At 53.7% G+C, this 20,863-nt stretch overlaps 1 protein-coding gene across 3 annotated transcripts in view; it reads left to right on the top strand.

The window, feature by feature from the left end:
* The window catches only part of IQANK1 (IQ motif and ankyrin repeat containing 1), a 129,233-nt gene that overhangs the window by 43,363 nt on the left and 65,007 nt on the right, over positions 1-20,863 (top strand). For all 3 annotated transcript variants that reach the window (XM_029592279.1, XM_029592277.1, XM_029592278.1), the window contains exons 4-6: positions 469-596; positions 3,582-3,746; positions 19,217-19,408. In XM_029592279.1, coding sequence (XP_029448139.1) covers positions 469-596; positions 3,582-3,746; positions 19,217-19,408 — 485 coding nt within the window. The remainder of the gene's footprint in view (positions 1-468; positions 597-3,581; positions 3,747-19,216; positions 19,409-20,863) is intronic.

Below are 20,863 nucleotides of genomic sequence, written 5' to 3'. Positions count from 1 at the left end.
AAAACAAAACAAAATCCAAAAAAACAGACGTAATGGTGAAGGAGGAGACGACAAAAATTGTATTCCTAATAAAAGTGTTGGTATTAAGTAATTATTCCGTACTATGAATGAAGGGAAAGGATGTGATTAAGTAGCCAGAAATAATCAGGGACCAAGAAAATGTGACCTGAAAATACAAAAGCACTCCCGCTTTTTAGGGCACCCCTGAACCGATTAAAAACGACTTCCAAGCCCACCTGGATATTTTGCCTACATGCATTGCCCCATACGAGCCCCAGATAGAAGCCCGATCTTTCTCCCCAAACTCTCCTCCTTGTCTTCACCATTCTCTTCCCTTCTCTGTCACTCACTTTCCTTCTTGCTCCTCTTGCTGCGGCCTCGTGCTCTCCTCCCTTCCCTTTTCCTGTCTAATCATTCCCTCCACCCCTGTCTCTCTGACACTGCCCACCTCTCTCTCTCTTTCCGCAGATATTGAGCACAAGGCTGCGCTGACGATCCAGTGTGCGTTCCGCAAGATCCTGGCCCAGAAAAGAATAGCGAAGCTTCAGAAGGACAAGCAGGCATACGAGGAGTTAATGGACCGACTGCAGAAAGAGGCAGGTGTAGGAAGTGTCCACTGACCTAAATGTGTATACTCCAGAGGAGAGAAAAGAGGGGCAATATGAAACAAATCCATCCCTTGAGATAGAGATAATGCACGACCACACCTTCCTTTAGTGAGAGAAAGTGCCAGAACAGGAAGTGAGGAAACGAGACTCCAAGGAAGCCGACATAGCAGTAACATTATTCACAGAAATGCTGGTGAATGGATGAAACCGTTCCCACAGGGGACGAAAGCAGAAACAATAACAGATCTTAAGATAGCCCGGGATAAGCATGGAGGATCCTTAGCTGTGGGGGAGTGAGAGGTAAAGCCTGGGATAAGCACAGAGGATCCTTAGCTGTGGGGGAGTGAGGGGTAAAGCCTGGGATAAGCACAGAGGATCCTTAGCTGTGGGGGAGTGAGAGGTAAAGCCTGGGATAAGCACAGAGGATCCTTAGCTGTGGGGGAGTGAGAGGTAAAGCCTGGGATAAGCACAGAGGATCCTTAGCTGTGGGGGAGTGAGGGGTAAAGCCTGGGATAAGCACAGAGGATCCTTAGCTGTGGGGGAGCGAGGGGTAAAGCCTGTGATAAGCACAGAGGATCCTTAGCTGTGAGGGAGTGAGGGGTAAAGCCTGGGATAAGCACAGAGGATCCTTAGCTGTGGGGGAGTGAGGGGTAAAGCCTGGGATAAGCACAGAGGATCCTTAGCTGTGAGGGAGTGAGGGGTAAAGCCTGTTCCCTGTACGTACCAGGATCAGTCCAGGACACCTGGGTTGTGACTCCGCACCAGTAGATGGAGACAGACTAAAACTTGTGGAGTGAGGGGTAAAGCCTGGGATAAGCACAGAGGATCCTTAGCTGTGAGGGAGTGAGGGGTAAAGCCTGTGATAAGCACAGAGGATCCTTAGCTGTGAGGGAGTGAGGGGTAAAGCCTGGGATAAGCACAGAGGATCCTTAGCTGTGGGGGAGTGAGGGGTAAAGCCTGGAATAAGCACAGAGGATCCTTAGCTGTGAGGGAGTGAGGGGTAAAGCCTGGGATAAGCACAGAGGATCCTTAGCTGTGAGGGAGTGAGGGGTAAAGCCTGGGATAAGCACAGAGGATCCTTAGCTGTGGGGGAGTGAGGAGAAATCCAGAGATAAGCTAAGTATTATGAATTTTGGCTGTTTGGATTCGTGTTATTTTTCATATTTGCTGTCACCTTTCATTTTTTGTTTTTCTAATGGATCAGCCTTTGAAAGAGTTTACATGAGAGATTTGTAGTGTTAATCACATCAGAGTGAAGGGAGCTCATATAATATGCCTTGTCATGGGTATATTCTCAGAGCAGAGTACAGTGTCTGTTGGGTGAACATATTTGAGAGACTCCAACATAGACTAGGACCAATCCTTGCAAGAGGAGCTGTGTGCAGGTGTATGTACAGGGCTGTACTGCATCCTATAGCCCCCATGTGAGAGGAGCCCTGTGCAGGTGTATACAGGGCTGTACTGCATCCTATAGCCCCTATGCGAGAGGAGCTGTGTGCAGGTGTGTGCAGAGGGCTGTAGGCCGCATGCTATAGCACGCATGCAAGAGGAGCTGTGTGCAGATGTATGCATATACAGGGCTGAACTGCATCCTATAGTCCCCATGCTAGAGGAGCTGTGTGCAGGTGTATGTACAGGGCTGTACTGCATCCTATAGCCCCCATGTGAGAGGAGCCCTGTGCAGGCGTATACAGGGCTGTACTGCATCCTATAGCCCCTATGCGAGAGGAGCTGTGTGCAGGTGTGTGCAGAGGGCTGTAGGCCGCATGCTATAGCACGCATGCAAGAGGAGCTGTGTGCAGATGTATGCATATACAGGGCTGAACTGCATCCTATAGTCCCCATGCTAGAGGAGCTGTGTGCAGGTGTATGTACAGGGCTGTACTGAATCCTATAGCCCCTATGCGAGAGGAGCTGTGTGCAGAGGGCTGTAGGCCGCATCCTATAGCCCTCATGCTAGAGGAGCTGTGTACAGGTGTATGTATGTACAGGGCTGAACTGCATCCTATAGCCCTCATGCTAGAGGAGCTGTGTACAGGTGTGTGTACAGGGCTGTACTGCATCCTATAACCCCTATACAAGATGAGCTGTGTGCAGGTGTGTGCAGAGGGCTGTAAGCCGCATCCTATAGCGCCCATGCGAGAGGAGCTGTGTGCAGGTGTATGTATGTACAGGGCTGTACTGCATCCTAGAGCCCCCATGTGAGAGGAGCCCTGTGCAGGTGTATACAGGGCTGTACTGCATCCTATAGCCCCTATGCGAGAGGAGCTGTGTGCAGGTGTGTGCAGAAGGCTGTAGGCCGCATCCTATATCGAGCATGCGAGAGGAGCTGTGTGCAGGTGTATGCATGTACAGGGCTGAACTGCATCCTATAGTCCCCATGCTAGAGGAGCTGTGTGCAGGTGTATGTACAGGGCTGTACTGCATCCTATAGCCCCTATGCGAGAGGAGCTGTGTGCAGAGGGCTGTAGGCCGCATCCTATAGCGCGCATGCGAGAGGAGCTGTGTGCAGGTGTATGTATGTACAGGGCTGAACTGCATCCTATAGCCCTCATGCTAGAGGAGCTGTGTATGTACAGGGCTTTAGCTTCCGTTCTATAGCCCCATGCAACAGGAACACAGAGATAGACACGTGATGGCAGAAAAAGACCATTATGGCCAATCCCGTCTTCCCATCCACATGAACTACTCAGCTTTACCTTGCCTACCAGTCCCTTATTGATTCTGTGTTTATCCCCTGCCGTCTTGAATTCATGTACTGTGTGTCCTGGTGGTTGCACAGGGCTGTGGGCTCCCATCCTACTGGTGTGCACATAGGGCCGTCGGGTCCGTCCCAGAACCCCACTGGCATGGGGTGTGCTCAGGTCTGTGGGGCTCTGTCCTTTAACCCTGCACGTGAAATCATTTCTCTCCGGGAAGGGGCCGTTGGTGCAGCTCTCCTCTGACGCTTGCGGCTGCTGCCTCCTCCTGCAGGCGTTTGTCATGATGGTGAAGAAGGAGCAGGAAGCTGCAGAGCTGCAGAGAAAGAAAGAGGAGGAGGAGAGGAAGAAGAAGCAAGAGGAGGTGCGGAGGAAGAAACGCATCCTGGAAGCTGCTTTCGATGGCGATGTGGAGGAGGTCTTGGCCGTGCTGAAGGAGGTGGGCATGGCTGTGGGGGGGGAGGGGCAGAGCTGGGTGATGTGGGACCTGGCCAGGCCGTTGGCCTTAGCCTTGCCAGCTTGTGTGTGTTTGGCACTAGCTTGGGACTTTGTATTTTGTTTTGTGGGTTAAATTCCCTTTTTTCTTATTGTCTGCCAGACCAGTCCATACGGATGGGATTTTTCTCCCCTACCAGCAGATGGAGGCGGAGAAAAAAAGCTTCGCTGTACATCAGGGTGCTTAAGAGAGTGAGCCAGCTGCAGTCTGCTGAGCTGGTGGAATAGAAATATTTTTTTTATTTATATTCTGCTTTTCCAGTGCTTCAAAGTGGATTACATTCAGGCTCTGTAGGTATTTCCCTATCCACAGAGAGCTCACAATCTAAGTTTTGTACCTGAGGCAATGGAGGGTAAAGTGACTTGCCCAAGGTCACAAGGAGCGACAGCAGGACTCAAACCCTGGTCTCCTGGTTCGTAGCCCAGTGCTCCAACCACTAGGCTACTCCTCCACTGCGATAAAGAGCTTCAAGAGTGGGTGGCTCCTATGTGGCCTAGCCACCTGGTTCATTAGGGACAAGCAGGTGACCCTTGGCGAGCTTGTGTCCCTTGAGGAGGGACTTGAGGAGAGCTTGAGGAGGGTCCAAAAGCCAGTGCTGCTGGTTCTTTCACACCCTTGCCTCTACGAACATAAGAAATTGCCATGCTGGGTCAAACCAAGGGTCCATCAAGCCCCAGCATCCTGTTTCCAACAGAGGCCAAACCAGGCTACAAGAACCTGGCAAGTACCCAAACACTAAGAAGATCCCATGCTACTGATGCAATTAATGGCTGTTTAAAGTTAGAAAAGCTTTGAGACCCCGTAGTGCTTTTAACTTAATAAAAGCTCTAGATGCCACTTGTCCGACATTCTCATTCACTGATAGATCAAATTCTAATTTCACCCCCAAACCTCTCACTTCTTCAGAGATGGCCCCACCCATGCAGGACAGGCACACCAGGGCAGGGTTACATGTGCACTGTGCAAAGGAGACCTGCCTTCCACTGAGGCTGTGATCCTATGCTCTATGTAAAGGAGACCTGCCTTCCACTGAGGCTGTGATCCCATGCTCTATGTAAAGGAGACCTGCCTTCCACTGAGGCTGTGATCCCATGCTCTCTGGAAAGGAGACCTGCCTTCCACTCAGACTCTGTCCTATGCTCTATGTAAAGGAGACCTGCCTCCCACTGAGGCTGTGATCCTATGCTCTCTGTAAAGGAGACCTGCCTTCCACCGGGGCTGTGATCCCATGCTCTCTGTAAAGGAGACCTGCCTTCCACCGAGGCTGTGATCCCATGCTCTCTGTAAAGGAGACCTGCCTTCCACCGAGCCTGTGATCCCATGCTCTCTGTAAAGGAGACCTGCCTTCCACCGAGGCTGTGATCCCATGCCCTGTGTAAAGGAGACCTGCCTTCCACCGGGGCTGTGATCCCATGCTCTATGTAAAGGAGACCTGCCTTCCACCGAGGCTGTGATCCCATGCTCTATGTAAAGGAGACCTGCCTTCCACCGAGGCTGTGATCCCATGCTCTATGTAAAGGAGACCTGCCTTCCACTGAGGCTGTGATCCCATGCTCTCTGGAAAGGAGACCTGCCTTCCACCGAGGCTGTGATCCCATGCTCTATGTAAAGGAGACCTGCCTTCCACCGAGGCTGTGATCCCATGCTCTATGTAAAGGAGACCTGCCTTCCACTGAGGCTGTGATCCCATTCTCTCTGTAAAGGAGACCTGCCTTCCACCGAGGCTGTGATCCCATGCTCTCTGTAAAGGAGACCTGCCTTCCACCGGGGCTGTGATCCCATGCTCTCTGGAAAGGAGACCTGCCTTCCACCGAGGCTGTGATCCCATGCTCTATGTAAAGGAGACCTGCCTTCCACCGAGGCTGTGATCCCATGCTCTCTGGAAAGGAGACCTGCCTTCCACCGAGGCTGTGATCCCATGCTCTATGTAAAGGAGACCTGCCTTCCACCGAGGCTGTGATCCCATGCTCTCTGTAAAGGAGACCTGCCTTCCACCGGGGCTGTGATCCCATGCTCTCTGGAAAGGAGACCTGCCTTCCACCGAGCCTGTGATCCCATGCTCTATGTAAAGGAGACCTGCCTTCCACCGAGGCTGTGATCCCATGCTCTCTGGAAAGGAGACCTGCCTTCCACCGAGGCTGTGATCCCATGCTCTATGTAAAGGAGACCTGCCTTCCACCGAGGCTGTGATCCCATGCTCTATGTAAAGGAGACCTGCCTTCCACCGAGGCTGTGATCCCATGCTCTCTGGAAAGGAGACCTGCCTTCCACCGAGGCTGTGATCCCATGCTCTATGTAAAGGAGACCTGCCTTCCACCGAGGCTGTGATCCCATGCTCTATGTAAAGGAGACCTGCCTTCCACCGAGGCTGTGATCCCATGCTCTCTGTAAAGGAGACCTGCCTTCCACCGAGGCTGTGATCCCATGCTCTCTGTAAAGGAGACCTGCCTTCCACCGAGGCTGTGATCCCATGCTCTATGTAAAGGAGACCTGCCTTCCACCGAGGCTGTGATCCCATGCTCTCTGTAAAGGAGACCTGCCTTCCACCGAGGCTGTGATCCCATGCTCTCTGGAAAGGAGACCTGCCTTCCACCGAGGCTGTGATCCCATGCTCTATGTAAAGGAGACCTGCCTTCCACCGAGGCTGTGATCCCATGCTCTATGTAAAGGAGACCTGCCTTCCACCGAGGCTGTGATCCCATGCTCTATGTAAAGGAGACCTGCCTTCCACCGAGGCTGTGATCCCATGCTCTATGTAAAGGAGACCTGCCTTCCACCGAGGCTGTGATCCCATGCTCTATGTAAAGGAGACCTGCCTTCCACCGAGGCTGTGATCCCATGCTCTATGTAAAGGAGACCTGCCTTCCACCGAGGCTGTGATCCCATGCTCTATGTAAAGGAGGCCTGCCTTCCACCGAGGCTGTGATCCCATGCTCTCTGTAAAGGAGACCTGCCTTCCACCGGGGCTGTGATCCCATGCTCTCTGTAAAGGAGACCTGCCTTCCACCGGGGCTGTGATCCCATGCTCTCTGTAAAGGAGACCTGCCTTCCACCGAGGCTGTGATCCCATGCTCTCTGTAAAGGAGACCTGCCTTCCACCGAGGCTGTGATCCCATGCTCTCTGTAAAGGAGACCTGCCTTCCACCGAGGCTGTGATCCCATGCTCTATGTAAAGGAGACCTGCCTTCCACCGAGGCTGTGATCCCATGCTCTATGTAAAGGAGACCTGCCTTCCACCGAGGCTGTGATCCCATGCTCTATGTAAAGGAGACCTGCCTTCCACCGAGGCTGTGATCCCATGCTCTATGTAAAGGAGACCTGCCTTCCACCGAGGCTGTGATCCCATGCTCTCTGTAAAGGAGACCTGCCTTCCACCGAGGCTGTGATCCCATGCTCTCTGTAAAGGAGACCTGCCTTCCACCGAGGGTGTGATCCCATGCTCTCTGTAAAGGAGACCTGCCTTCCACCGAGGCTGTGATCCCATGCTCTCTGTAAAGGAGACCTGCCTTCCACCGAGGCTGTGATCCCATGCTCTATGTAAAGGAGACCTGCCTTCCACCGAGGCTGTGATCCCATGCTCTATGTAAAGGAGACCTGCCTTCCACCGAGGCTGTGATCCCATGCTCTATGTAAAGGAGACCTGCCTTCCACCGAGGCTGTGATCCCATGCTCTCTGTAAAGGAGACCTGCCTTCCACCGAGGCTGTGATCCCATGCTCTCTGTAAAGGAGACCTGCCTTCCACCGAGGCTGTGATCCCATGCTCTATGTAAAGGAGATCTGCCTTCCACCGGGGCTGTGATCCCATGCTCTCTGTAAAGGAGACCTGCCTTCCACCGAGGCTGTGATCCCATGCTCTCTGTAAAGGAGACCTGCCTTCCACCGAGGCTGTGATCCCATGCTCTATGTAAAGGAGACCTGCCTTCCACCGAGGCTGTGATCCCATGCTCTATGTAAAGGAGACCTGCCTTCCACCGAGGCTGTGATCCCATGCTCTATGTAAAGGAGACCTGCCTTCCACCGAGGCTGTGATCCCATGCTCTCTGTAAAGGAGACCTGCCTCCCACTGAGGCTGTGATCCCATGCTCTATGTAAAGGAGACCTGCCTTCCACCGAGGCTGTGATCCCATGCTCTATGTAAAGGAGACCTGCCTTCCACCGAGGCTGTGATCCCATGCTCTATGTAAAGGAGACCTGCCTTCCACCGAGGCTGTGATCCCATGCTCTATGTAAAGGAGACCTGCCTTCCACCGAGGCTGTGATCCCATGCTCTATGTAAAGGAGACCTGCCTTCCACCGAGGCTGTGATCCCATGCTCTTTGTAAAGGAGACCTGCCTTCCACTGAGGCTGTGATCCCATGCTCTATGTAAAGGAGACCTGCCTTCCACCGAGGCTGTGATCCCATGCTCTTTGTAAAGGAGACCTGCCTTCCACCGAGGCTGTGATCCCATGCTCTATGTAAAGGAGACCTGCCTTCCACCGAGGCTGTGATCCTATGCTCTCTGTAAAGGAGACCTGCCTTCCACTGAGCCTGTGATCCCATGCTCTATGTAAAGGAGACCTGCCTTCCACCGAGGCTGTGATCCCATGCTCTATGTAAAGGAGACCTGCCTTCCACCGAGGCTGTGATCCCATGCTCTATGTAAAGGAGACCTGCCTTCCACCGAGGCTGTGATCCCATGCTCTATGTAAAGGAGACCTGCCTTCCACCGAGGCTGTGATCCCATGCTCTTTGTAAAGGAGACCTGCCTTCCACTGAGCCTGTGATCCCATGCTCTATGTAAAGGAGACCTGCCTTCCACCGAGGCTGTGATCCCATGCTCTATGTAAAGGAGACCTGCCTTCCACCGAGGCTGTGATCCCATGCTCTCTGTAAAGGAGACCTGCCTTCCACCAAGGCTGTGATCCCATGCTCTATGTAAAGGAGACCTGCCTTCCACCGAGGCTGTGATCCTATGCTCTCTGTAAAGGAGACCTGCCTTCCACCGAGGCTGTGATCCCATGCTCTCTGTAAAGGAGACCTGCCTTCCACTGAGGCTGTGATCCTATGCTCTATGGAAAGGAGACCTGCCTTCCACTGAGCCTGTGATCCCATGCTCTATGTAAAGGAGACCTGCCTTCCACCGAGGCTGTGATCCCATGCTCTCTGTAAAGGAGGCCTGCCTTCCACTGAGGCTGTGATCCCATGCTCTATGTAAAGGAGACCTGCCTTCCACCGAGGCTGTGATCCTATGCTCTATGTAAAGGAGACCTGCCTTCCACCGAGGCTGTGATCCCATGCTCTATGTAAAGGAGACCTGCCTTCCACCGAGGCTGTGATCCCATGCTCTCTGTAAAGGAGACCTGCCTTCCACCGAGGCTGTGATCCCATGCTCTCTGTAAAGGAGACCTGCCTTCCACCGAGGCTGTGATCCCATGCTCTATGTAAAGGAGGCCTGCCTTCCACCGAGGCTGTGATCCCATGCTCTATGTAAAGGAGACCTGCCTTCCACCGAGGCTGTGATCCCATGCTCTATGTAAAGGAGACCTGCCTTCCACCGAGGCTGTGATCCCATGCTCTCTGTAAAGGAGACCTGCCTTCCACCGAGGCTGTGATCCCATGCTCTCTGTAAAGGAGACCTGCCTTCCACCGAGGCTGTGATCCCATGCTCTCTGTAAAGGAGACCTGCCTTCCACCGAGGCTGTGATCCCATGCTCTATGTAAAGGAGACCTGCCTTCCACCGAGGCTGTGATCCCATGCTCTATGTAAAGGAGACCTGCCTTCCACCGAGGCTGTGATCCCATGCTCTCTGTAAAGGAGACCTGCCTTCCACCGAGGCTGTGATCCCATGCTCTATGTAAAGGAGACCTGCCTTCCACCGGGGCTGTGATCCCATGCTCTCTGTAAAGGAGACCTGCCTTCCACCGAGGCTGTGATCCCATGCTCTCTGTAAAGGAGACCTGCCTTCCACTGAGCCTGTGATCCCATGCTCTCTGTAAAGGAGACCTGCCTTCCACCGAGGCTGTGATCCCATGCTCTCTGTAAAGGAGACCTGCCTTCCACCGGGGCTGTGATCCCATGCTCTCTGTAAAGGAGACCTGCCTTCCACCGAGGCTGTGATCCCATGCTCTCTGTAAAGGAGACCTGCCTTCCACTGAGCCTGTGATCCCATGCTCTCTGTAAAGAAGACCTGCCTTCCACCGAGGCTGTGATCCCATGCTCTATGTAAAGGAGACCTGCCTTCCACCGAGGCTGTGATCCCATGCTCTATGTAAAGGAGACCTGCCTTCCACCGAGGCTGTGATCCCATGCTCTCTGTAAAGAAGACCTGCCTTCCACCGAGGCTGTGATCCCATGCTCTCTGTAAAGGAGACCTGCCTTCCACCGAGGCTGTGATCCTATGCTCTATGTAAAGGAGACCTGCCTTCCACCGAGGCTGTGATCCCATGCTCTATGTAAAGGAGACCTGCCTTCCACCGAGGCTGTGATCCCATGCTCTCTGTAAAGGAGACCTGCCTTCCACTGAGGCTGTGATCCCATGCTCTCTGTAAAGGAGACCTGCCTTCCACTGAGCCTGTGATCCCATGCTCTCTGTAAAGGAGACCTGCCTTCCACTGAGCCTGTGATCCCATGCTCTATGTAAAGGAGACCTGCCTTCCACCGAGGCTGTGATCCCATGCTCTATGTAAAGGAGACCTGCCTTCCACCGAGGCTGTGATCCCATGCTCTCTGTAAAGGAGACCTGCCTTCCACCGAGCCTGTGATCCCATGCTCTATGTAAAGGAGACCTGCCTTCCACCGAGGCTGTGATCCCATGCTCTATGTAAAGGAGACCTGCCTTCCACCGAGGCTGTGATCCCATGCTCTATGTAAAGGAGACCTGCCTTCCACCGAGGCTGTGATCCCATGCTCTATGTAAAGGAGACCTGCCTTCCACCGAGGCTGTGATCCCATGCTCTATGTAAAGGAGACCTGCCTTCCACCGAGGCTGTGATCCCATGCTCTATGTAAAGGAGACCTGCCTTCCACTGAGGCTGTGATCCTATGCTCTCTGGAAAGGAGACCTGCCTTCCACCGAGGCTGTGATCCCATGCTCTCTGTAAAGGAGACCTGCCTTCCACCGAGGCTGTGATCCTATGCTCTCTGTAAAGGAGACCTGCCTTCCACCGAGGCTGTGATCCCATGCTCTCTGTAAAGGAGACCTGCCTTCCACTGAGGCTGTGATCCTATGCTCTATGGAAAGGAGACCTGCCTTCCACTGAGCCTGTGATCCCATGCTCTATGTAAAGGAGACCTGCCTTCCACCGAGGCTGTGATCCCATGCTCTCTGTAAAGGAGGCCTGCCTTCCACTGAGGCTGTGATCCCATGCTCTATGTAAAGGAGACCTGCCTTCCACCGAGGCTGTGATCCTATGCTCTATGTAAAGGAGACCTGCCTTCCACCGAGGCTGTGATCCATGCTCTATGTAAAGGAGACCTGCCTTCCACCGAGGCTGTGATCCCATGCTCTCTGTAAAGGAGACCTGCCTTCCACCGGGGCTGTGATCCCATGCTCTCTGTAAAGGAGACCTGCCTTCCACCGAGGCTGTGATCCCATGCTCTATGTAAAGGAGACCTGCCTTCCACCCAGGCTGTGATCCCATGCTCTATGTAAAGGAGACCTGCCTTCCACCGAGGCTGTGATCCCATGCTCTATGTAAAGGAGACCTGCCTTCCACCGAGGCTGTGATCCCATGCTCTCTGTAAAGGAGGCCTGCCTTCCACCGAGGCTGTGATCCCATGCTCTCTGTAAAGGAGACCTGCCTTCCACCGAGGCTGTGATCCCATGCTCTCTGTAAAGGAGACCTGCCTTCCACCGAGGCTGTGATCCCATGCTCTATGTAAAGGAGACCTGCCTTCCACCGAGGCTGTGATCCCATGCTCTATGTAAAGGAGACCTGCCTTCCACCGAGGCTGTGATCCCATGCTCTCTGTAAAGGAGACCTGCCTTCCACCGAGGCTGTGATCCCATGCTCTATGTAAAGGAGACCTGCCTTCCACCGGGGCTGTGATCCCATGCTCTCTGTAAAGGAGACCTGCCTTCCACCGAGGCTGTGATCCCATGCTCTCTGTAAAGGAGACCTGCCTTCCACTGAGCCTGTGATCCCATGCTCTCTGTAAAGGAGACCTGCCTTCCACCGAGGCTGTGATCCCATGCTCTCTGTAAAGGAGACCTGCCTTCCACCGAGGCTGTGATCCCATGCTCTCTGTAAAGGAGACCTGCCTTCCACCGAGGCTGTGATCCCATGCTCTCTGTAAAGGAGACCTGCCTTCCACTGAGCCTGTGATCCCATGCTCTCTGTAAAGAAGACCTGCCTTCCACCGAGGCTGTGATCCCATGCTCTATGTAAAGGAGACCTGCCTTCCACCGAGGCTGTGATCCCATGCTCTATGTAAAGGAGACCTGCCTTCCACCGAGGCTGTGATCCCATGCTCTCTGTAAAGAAGACCTGCCTTCCACCGAGGCTGTGATCCCATGCTCTCTGTAAAGGAGACCTGCCTTCCACCGAGGCTGTGATCCTATGCTCTATGTAAAGGAGACCTGCCTTCCACCGAGGCTGTGATCCCATGCTCTATGTAAAGGAGACCTGCCTTCCACGGAGGCTGTGATCCCATGCTCTCTGTAAAGGAGACCTGCCTTCCACCGAGGCTGTGATCCCATGCTCTCTGTAAAGGAGACCTGCCTTCCACTGAGCCTGTGATCCCATGCTCTCTGTAAAGGAGACCTGCCTTCCACTGAGCCTGTGATCCCATGCTCTATGTAAAGGAGACCTGCCTTCCACCGAGGTTGTGATCCCATGCTCTATGTAAAGGAGACCTGCCTTCCACCGAGGCTGTGATCCCATGCTCTCTGTAAAGGAGACCTGCCTTCCACCGAGCCTGTGATCCCATGCTCTATGTAAAGGAGACCTGCCTTCCACCGAGGCTGTGATCCCATGCTCTATGTAAAGGAGACCTGCCTTCCACCGAGGCTGTGATCCCATGCTCTATGTAAAGGAGACCTGCCTTCCACCGAGGCTGTGATCCCATGCTCTATGTAAAGGAGACCTGCCTTCCACCGAGGCTGTGATCCCATGCTCTATGTAAAGGAGACCTGCCTTCCACCGAGGCTGTGATCCCATGCTCTATGTAAAGGAGACCTGCCTTCCACTGAGGCTGTGATCCTATGCTCTCTGGAAAGGAGACCTGCCTTCCACCGAGGCTGTGATCCCATGCTCTCTGTAAAGGAGACCTGCCTTCCACCGAGCCTGTGATCCCATGCTCTCTGGAAAGGAGACCTGCCTTCCACTGAGCCTGTGATCCCATGCTCTATGTAAAGGAGACCTGCCTTCCACTGAGCCTGTGATCCCATGCTCTCTGGAAAGGAGACCTGCCTTCCAAACAGGCTCTGATCTTGTGCATTGTGAAAAGGAGACTTGTCTTCCACTCAGTATATGATCCTCTACAATGTGCAAAAGGAGACCTGCCTTCTGCTCAGGCTGCAATCCTGTGACCTGTGTAAAGGAGACCTGCTTTCTGCTAAGGCTGTGTTCCCTGTACGTACCAGGATCAGTCCAGACGGTGGGTTATGTCCCCCGTCCAGCAGATGGAGTCAGACAAAGCTTCGGAGGGTGCTGCCATATTAACCAGTGCACCCTCCCTAGATCCTCAGTATCTTTCTGACTCCAGCAGATAGGAGTAGGGGAACCGTGTGCTTCCCCTGTTTGGTGGACTTTTCTCCACAATTCTATTTTTCTTCTTCTGTTCTCAAGGTTGGATCAAGTTTGATTTAAAAAAAAAAAAAAAAGAGTTTTAAGAAAGTTAGAAGATCTGTGTGGGAGTTTTCTCATCTCTTGCAAGTAGTGTAACCTATCACTAAAATCATCCATTGTACCTGAAGACTGGAGGATAGCAAATGTAACCCCAATATTTAAGAAGGGCTCCGGGGCGATCCGGGAACCTACAGACCGGTTAGCCTGACCTCAGTGCCAGGAAAAATAGTGGAAAGTGTTCTAAACATCAAAATCACAGAACATATAGAAAGACATGGTTTAATGGAACAGAGTCAGCATGGCTTTACCCAACGCACAATTAAACTCTGGAATTTGTTGCCAGAGGATGTGGTTCGTGCAGTTAGTATAGCTGTGTTTAAAAAAGGATTGGATAAGTTCTTGGAGGAGAAGTCCATTACCTGCTATTAAGTTCACTTAGAGAATAGCCACTGCCATTAGCAATGGTTACATGGAATAGACTTAGTTTTTGGGTACTTGCCAGGTTCTTATGGCCTGGATTGGCCACTGTTGGAAACAGGATGCTGGGCTTGATGGACCCTTGGTCTGACCCAGTATGGCATTTTCTTATGTTCTTATGATGCTTACCCCGGTTCCCTTGCTAGCTCTCCCGGTACCCCCAGGGGACTCCCCTACTGACCCCCCCCTCTCCCCCCCCCCCATGTTCTCGGCGGAGTTCATTGTGCGTATGCACAATGCTTACCTGCAGCGCCTGGAGAATCCTAGGGTTTCCGGGTTCGAGCCACCACCAGTCAAGGCTCCCCGGCTATCGGAGACACCCACGGAGGCCCAGGGCACTTCAGGGTGGGGGGGGGGCACCAGGACAGACCAAGGGGCACCCAGGGTACATTTTGCCCTCCCTCAGGGGGAGGGGCGGCCCCTCTCCCGGATCCGGGAGGAGATCCGCCGTCTTCATTTGGGGATGATCCGCTCCTCGCTGAACAACTGGAAGGAGATGATCCGCGGGTCCTTCGCATCTTTCAAAAAGAGGAGCTAGAGGACTGAATCCCTCATATCCTGCAGGAGCTGGACCTCGAGCCTCCCCTAGATCCTCCAGGACCCCCACGCCAGTCGTTGCCTCTTCTAGCAAGAAAGGGGATCCAGTTCTGGCTGGCCTGTGCTCCTCGTCCCGGGCCTTTCCCACCCACGCCACCTTCCTACAGCTCCTGGCCAGGGAATGGGATACTCCCGAAGCCTCCCTCAGGGTCGGCCGGGCGATGGGAAAAACTTTATCCGCTTCCAGAGGACTTCCTGGAGCTCCTCAGGGTTCCTAAGGTGGATTCAGCGGTGTCGGCGATTACCAAACGGACAATACCCATCACTGGTGGGACGGCCCTGCGTGACCTCCAGGATAGGAAGCTGGAAGTCTACCTAAAGAGGATTTTTGAGGTCTCAGCCCTGGGAGTTCGCGCTGCCATTTGTGGTTCTTTCGCACAGAGGGCTGGACTCCAACAACTTCTCACCTCCCAGGAACTACCGCCGGAGGTTGCAGTCCAAGCGGACTGCCTGGAGGGCGTCAGAGCCTTTGGAGCAGATGCTCTGTACGATCTGCTCCGGGTCTTAGCAAGGTCCATGGTCTCCGTGGTCTCGGCAAGGCGCCTCCTCTGGCTTCGCAACTGGTCGGCAGATTCCTCTTCCAAATCCAGCCTGGGATCTCTTCCTTTCAAAGGCAAGTTTCTCTTCGGAGACGACCTCGACCAGATCATTAAGTCTTTCAGGGAAGACGCGGTCCATCGTCTGCCCGAGGACCACCAGCAGCCTAATCGATCGTTCACTTCTTTCCGGAGTCGGCCCCGCGCTCAACGCCGCTATCGCGGACCCCGGCAGACGGTGCCCTGGGCTTCATCCACCAGAACACTGTCGTGGCCCCGTTCCTTTCGTGGATGCAGACCACTCAGGGAGGGGACTCCACAAGGGGTTTCCTCCAAATCCCCCCAATGATGCCAGGCTCACCCACTCCTTGATCCCCCAGATCGGAGGACGACTATCCCTCTTCTACGAGGAGTGGGTTCAAATCACCTCGGACCAGTGGGTCCTAGACATCCTAAGGAACGGCTACACATTGGAGTTTGCTCGCACCCCAAGGGACAGATTTCTCTTCTCACCGTGCAGTCCGAGTCACAAACGACAAGTTGTGCAACAAACCCTCGACAGGCTCCTGGATCTCGGGGCCATCTCGCCTGTCCCCTCTGGAGAGGTGGGTTCGGCCATTATTCAATCTACTTTGTCGTACCCAAAAAGGACGGAGCCTTCCGTCCAATCTTGGATCTCAAGGAGGTCAACAAGTCCCTCCGGATCCTTCGCTTCCGAATGGAGACCCTGCACTCCGTGATCGCGGCAGTACATCAGGGAGAGTTCCTCGCCTCTCTGGATCTGACAGAGGCCTATCTCCACATTCCAATCCGCAAGGCTCATCAGAGATTTCTGCGTTTCAAGATTCTAAACCAGCACTTTCAATTCCAGGCTCTCTCCTTCTGATTGGCGACTGCCCCGCGGACGTTCACAAAGATCATGATTGAAGTGGCAGCGGCTCTCCGACGGGAGGGAATCCTAGTCTATCCCTACCTGGACGATTGGCTCATCCAGGTGAAGACCTTCTCCCAGGGACAGCGGGCGGTCTCCCGGGTCGTTCAACTCCTTCAATCTCTCAGCTGGGTGGTGAATGTTGCCAAGAGCAGTCTCAGACCTTCGCAGCATTTGGATTTCTTGGGCGCAAGCTTCGACACGGTTCAGGGCAAGGTTTTCCTACGCCCGGGCAAGGCGCAATCTCTCAGAGACCAGATCCAACGCTTCGCCGCGCTTCTGGAGCCCACCTCATGGGATTATCCGCAGATCCTGGGATCCATGGCCTCCACCATCGATCTAGTACCATGGGCATTCGCACATCTGCATCCCTTACAAGCAGCACTACTCTCGTGCTGGAAACCGGTATCGCAGGTCTACCAGCTAGTCCTCCCTCTCCCCTCGATTGTCAGATCCAGCCTCCTTTGGTGGTTGGATCCACTGCATCTCGCACAAGGCACCTCGCTCGAAATGCCAGATTGGGTGGTGGTCACCACCGACGCCAGCCTGATGGGTTGGGGAGCAGTGTGTTAACGGAGCTCCGCCCAGGGGCAGTGGACAAAGGCGCAAGCCGTCTGACCAATCAATAGCCTGGAAACGAGGGCTGTGCGTTTGGTGCTTAATCAGTTCCTGCCTCTCGTGAGAAATCGAGCAGTGCGATCCTGTCGGACAACGCGACCACTGTAGCCTACCTCAACCGCCAAGGCGGAACGAGGCTCTCTAAGCAGCCCGCCTGATGGCGTGGGCAGAGCGGTTCCTCACACGCCTGGCAGCTTCCCACATTGCAGGCGTAGACAACATTCAGGCGGACTACTTGAGCTGACAGACTCTGGATCCCGGGGAGGGGTCTCTCTCCGACAAGGCGATGCAGCTCCTCATCAGTCGCTGGGGGACACCCTGCCTGGACCTCATGGCGGCGTCTCAAAACGCCAAGGCGCCACGTTTCTTCAGTCGCAGGTGGGAACACGGGGCGGAGGGCGTAGACGCACTGGTCCTCCCCTGGCCGGGTCATCTCCTCCTCTACGTATTCCCGCCCTGGCCTCTAGTGGGCAAGGTGCTATGAAGATTAGAGATACATTGGGGGCCCGTCATCCTGGTAGCCCTGGAGTGGCCGCGATGACCGTGGTTTGCGGAGATGTTCAACCTCGCAGCGGACGGCCCACTGCGCCTCGGACATCTTCCTCGTCTACTCCATCAAGGGCCGGTATTTTCGACCAGGCAGAACGCTTCTGTCTTGCGGCCTGGCTTTTGAAAGGAGGCGGCTCCAGCGCAAAGGTTACCCTGTCGCGTTAGTCTCGACCCTTCTACAGGCTAGGAGGACCTCCACTTCGGTCGCCTACGTGAGGGTCTGGAAGGTCTTTGAGTCATGGTGCACTGACCACGACACTCATACCAGCAGGGTTTCAATACCCCAGGTCCTCGCATTCCTACAGGACGGCCTGGACAAAGGACTTGCCTACAATTCTCTGCGAGTACAAGTTTCCGCGTTGGGTTCGTTCATTCAGTCAACCGATCACCCTTCTCTCTTGTCTCATCCGGATATCACCCGTTTCCTCAAGGGGGCGAAGCATCTATGGCCTCCGGTCCGGGACCCTTGCCCCTCTTGGAGTCTTAACCTGGTCCTCAAGATTCTCACAGGTCCTCCTTTTGAGCCCCTTCGCCACACCACCATCAAGGACCTCACCCTGAAAACAGTCTTCCTGGTGGCCATTAGCTCCGCACGCCGCATCTCGGAACTCCAAGCACTCTCGTGCAGGGAACCATTCCTCCATTTTACGGACACTGGGGTATCCTTACGTACAGTGCCTTCCTTCCTTCCCAAGGTTGTCTCAACTTTCCATGTGAATCAGACGATAGAGCTCCCATCCTTCGCAGCCGGCGAGCAAAGGTCTCTATGACATTTGGACATCAAGCGCAGCCTAATTCAATACTTGGAAGTTACTAACGACTTCAGGACTTCCGACCGCTTGTTCGTCCTCTGGTCGGGGCCACGAAAAGGGTCGCAGGCCACAAAGACCACAATCGCGAGATGGCTCAAGGAAGCAATAGTGACCGCATATGTTGGTGCGGGTCGGACTCCTCCAGTGGGGGTCAAGGCCCATTCACTCTGTTCACAGGCAACCTCCTGGGCGGAATCCCAGTCAGTCTCATCTCAGGAAATTTGTCTGGCTACGACTTGGAAGACACTGCATACCTTCGCAAGACATTACCATCTGCATCTTCAGTCGCCAACCTCCGGATACTTTGGCGACCGGGTCATTCGAGCAGGGCTTTCAGGGGCCCACCCGATTTAGGGAAGCTTTGGTACATCCCACCGTTTGGACTGATCCTGGTACGTACAGGGAAAAGAAAATTACTTCCTTACCTGCTAATCTTTGTTCCTGTAGTACCAAGGATCAGTCCAGATGCCCTCCTGGTTACTGCTGGGATACTGGGGTTCGCCTGCTCGATCTGTCATTACATTGGTATTTTTGGTTTTCTGTTGGTCTTTTGCCTCCATTTCTCGAGGTTGTTTGACAGTTCTCTTTGCAAGTTTCAATTGTTAGTATCATTTGATCTACTTTCAGATACACTTGATCCAATCCTTTCTAGTTTGTTATTCTAGCTTTGATATTCTCTATACTGAGGATCTAGGGAGGGTGCACTGGTTAATATGGCAGCACCCTCCGAAGCTTTGTCTGACTCCATCTGCTGGACGGGGGACATAACCCACTGTCTGGACTGATCCTTGGTACTACAGGAACGAAAATTAGCAGGTAAGGAAGTAATTTTCTTATCCTATGCAGTGTGCAAAAGGAGACCTGCCTTCTGCTAAGGCTGCGAGCCTATGCACTGTGTAAAGGAGACCTGCCTTCTCTTTAAGTTGTGATCCTCTGCACTGTGTAAAGGAGACCTGCCTTCCACTGAGGCTGCAAAGTCAGACCTGCCTTTCATTCAGGCTGTGATCCTATGCCCTGTCTAAAAGACCTGCTTTCTACCCAGGCTTTGATTTTAAATACTCTGTAAAGTACTCTGTTAGCCCATGCACTGCGTAATGGAGGGCACTCCTTCTCCCTGGCTAGGTGTCGGACCTTGATACAAAGAATGGGGTTGGCTACGATGAGGCAGGAAAAGTGGTGCGCCTCCGGAACCAGATCAACATGGTGGACTGCACCGATGCCAACGGGAACACGCCGCTGTCCGAGGCCGCAGGGGGCGGGAATCCTGAGGTCATCAAACTGCTGATCGAGAGAGGAGCCCAGCCAAACAGCAAGGTGGGAAACCCCAGGGCAGGCCCGCGGCGTCTGCAGGTTAGAGGGCGCGCTGTCCCGGTCCACGCTCGGGTTCAGAGCTGCTCACCAAAGTTATGGGTGGGTGGGCTCCAGCCATGGGGAAACCTTTCACCTTTCCGCTTCTGCTACCACTAACTCTACTTTCCACACAGGTGCTGGTTATTACCAAGGATTTTATTTTAAAGTTAGATGTGGAGCCGTGAGCGGTCTTTGGCTGGCCAGAAAGTGGACCCTGGCTGGGCTCTGGCTTGTCTTTCAACAAACTTTCATTAATAAACAGAAACAAAGTAGTTTGTAGCTACGCCATGGGGGCCTTCCCTTCCCACCCGGGCCTGGCTAGTTATACCCCTTTCCTAGGGCCCTCTGCTCTGCGTGGAGTTTAAGGTGGACTGGGCCAGATCTCTGGAGGTGTCTTTTAAGGTGTTCTGGGGTTTGCTCCTGCATACCACATTCCCTCCCCTCCTCAGCTCACACCTCGCCCTTATCAGGGGAATACTCCCAGTCCTCTGCTGGGGCTGACTGATCTTCCTGGGTTTCCCTTTCCACACCCAACTTGGGGAGTCAGTTAAGGGTTCATGAGGTGTCCTCTTTTCCTCTTCATTGTCTTCTTTGACGTTGGTTAAGCCAGTGATAAGCCAGGTCCACGGAGTCAAAGTGGGGATAATCGCAGGAACTACTCCCACCCCTATCCTGGGCTTGCCCTGCTGTAGTCTTCAGTAGCACCTGACAGGTGGGGTATGATTGCTGATCCCCATGTATACAAGCGAGTGTCGCCTTCTTCTCAGAGTTGGCATTTATTTATTTACAAGCTGCTCATAACACAATCTCCTGCTGAGCGAAGATATATACAGCCTCTGAGCTAACTCCTTCCTAATGAGGGTCTTGCCGCACCCTGTAGCTATCAAGGCTCGCCTGGGACAATCATCCAATTCAACCGGGTTCACAGAGTCTGAAAGTACCACACGTGGACCCATCCATCAAGTTACAGCTTTGCATCTTCACAAAAAATGCATACTCCATCGTGCTCCGGATCGTCCTCTCCAAGTCGGGGACAGTCCTTGACCCCATGCTCTTCCACTGCATCACGTAAGCGCAGCTGCAGGACTTGTTCCTGAACATAACCCAGACCAGTCCAGACAAGTGGGTTTTGCATTCCTGCCAGCAGATGGAGACAGAGAACAAAACTTTGAGAGACTGCTGCATAAACCGAGAGTGTCACCTGCAGTCCCTCAGTATTTCTATGACTCCAGCAGATGGTAGAGGTGCAAACCTGCAGTTCTGACTGAAAGTTGACGTTTTGACATAAGACATTGGAGCGGCTCCCCGAGGTGTTAGGTTCCTTTGTGGGCTATCCCTCAGGTGGAGCCGGGCGAACGGGAGAATGGATACGCCTGACGGTGGTAGTTCTTGGTGCTTGAGACCTTGATAGGCAGGGGA

The sequence above is a fragment of the Rhinatrema bivittatum genome, chromosome 2, assembly GCF_901001135.1.
Source record: "Rhinatrema bivittatum chromosome 2, aRhiBiv1.1, whole genome shotgun sequence".
Classification (NCBI taxonomy): Eukaryota; Metazoa; Chordata; class Amphibia; order Gymnophiona; family Rhinatrematidae; genus Rhinatrema; species Rhinatrema bivittatum.
The sequence above is the reverse complement of the archived record's forward strand: the minus strand, read 5'-3'. Positions and strand labels throughout refer to the sequence as shown.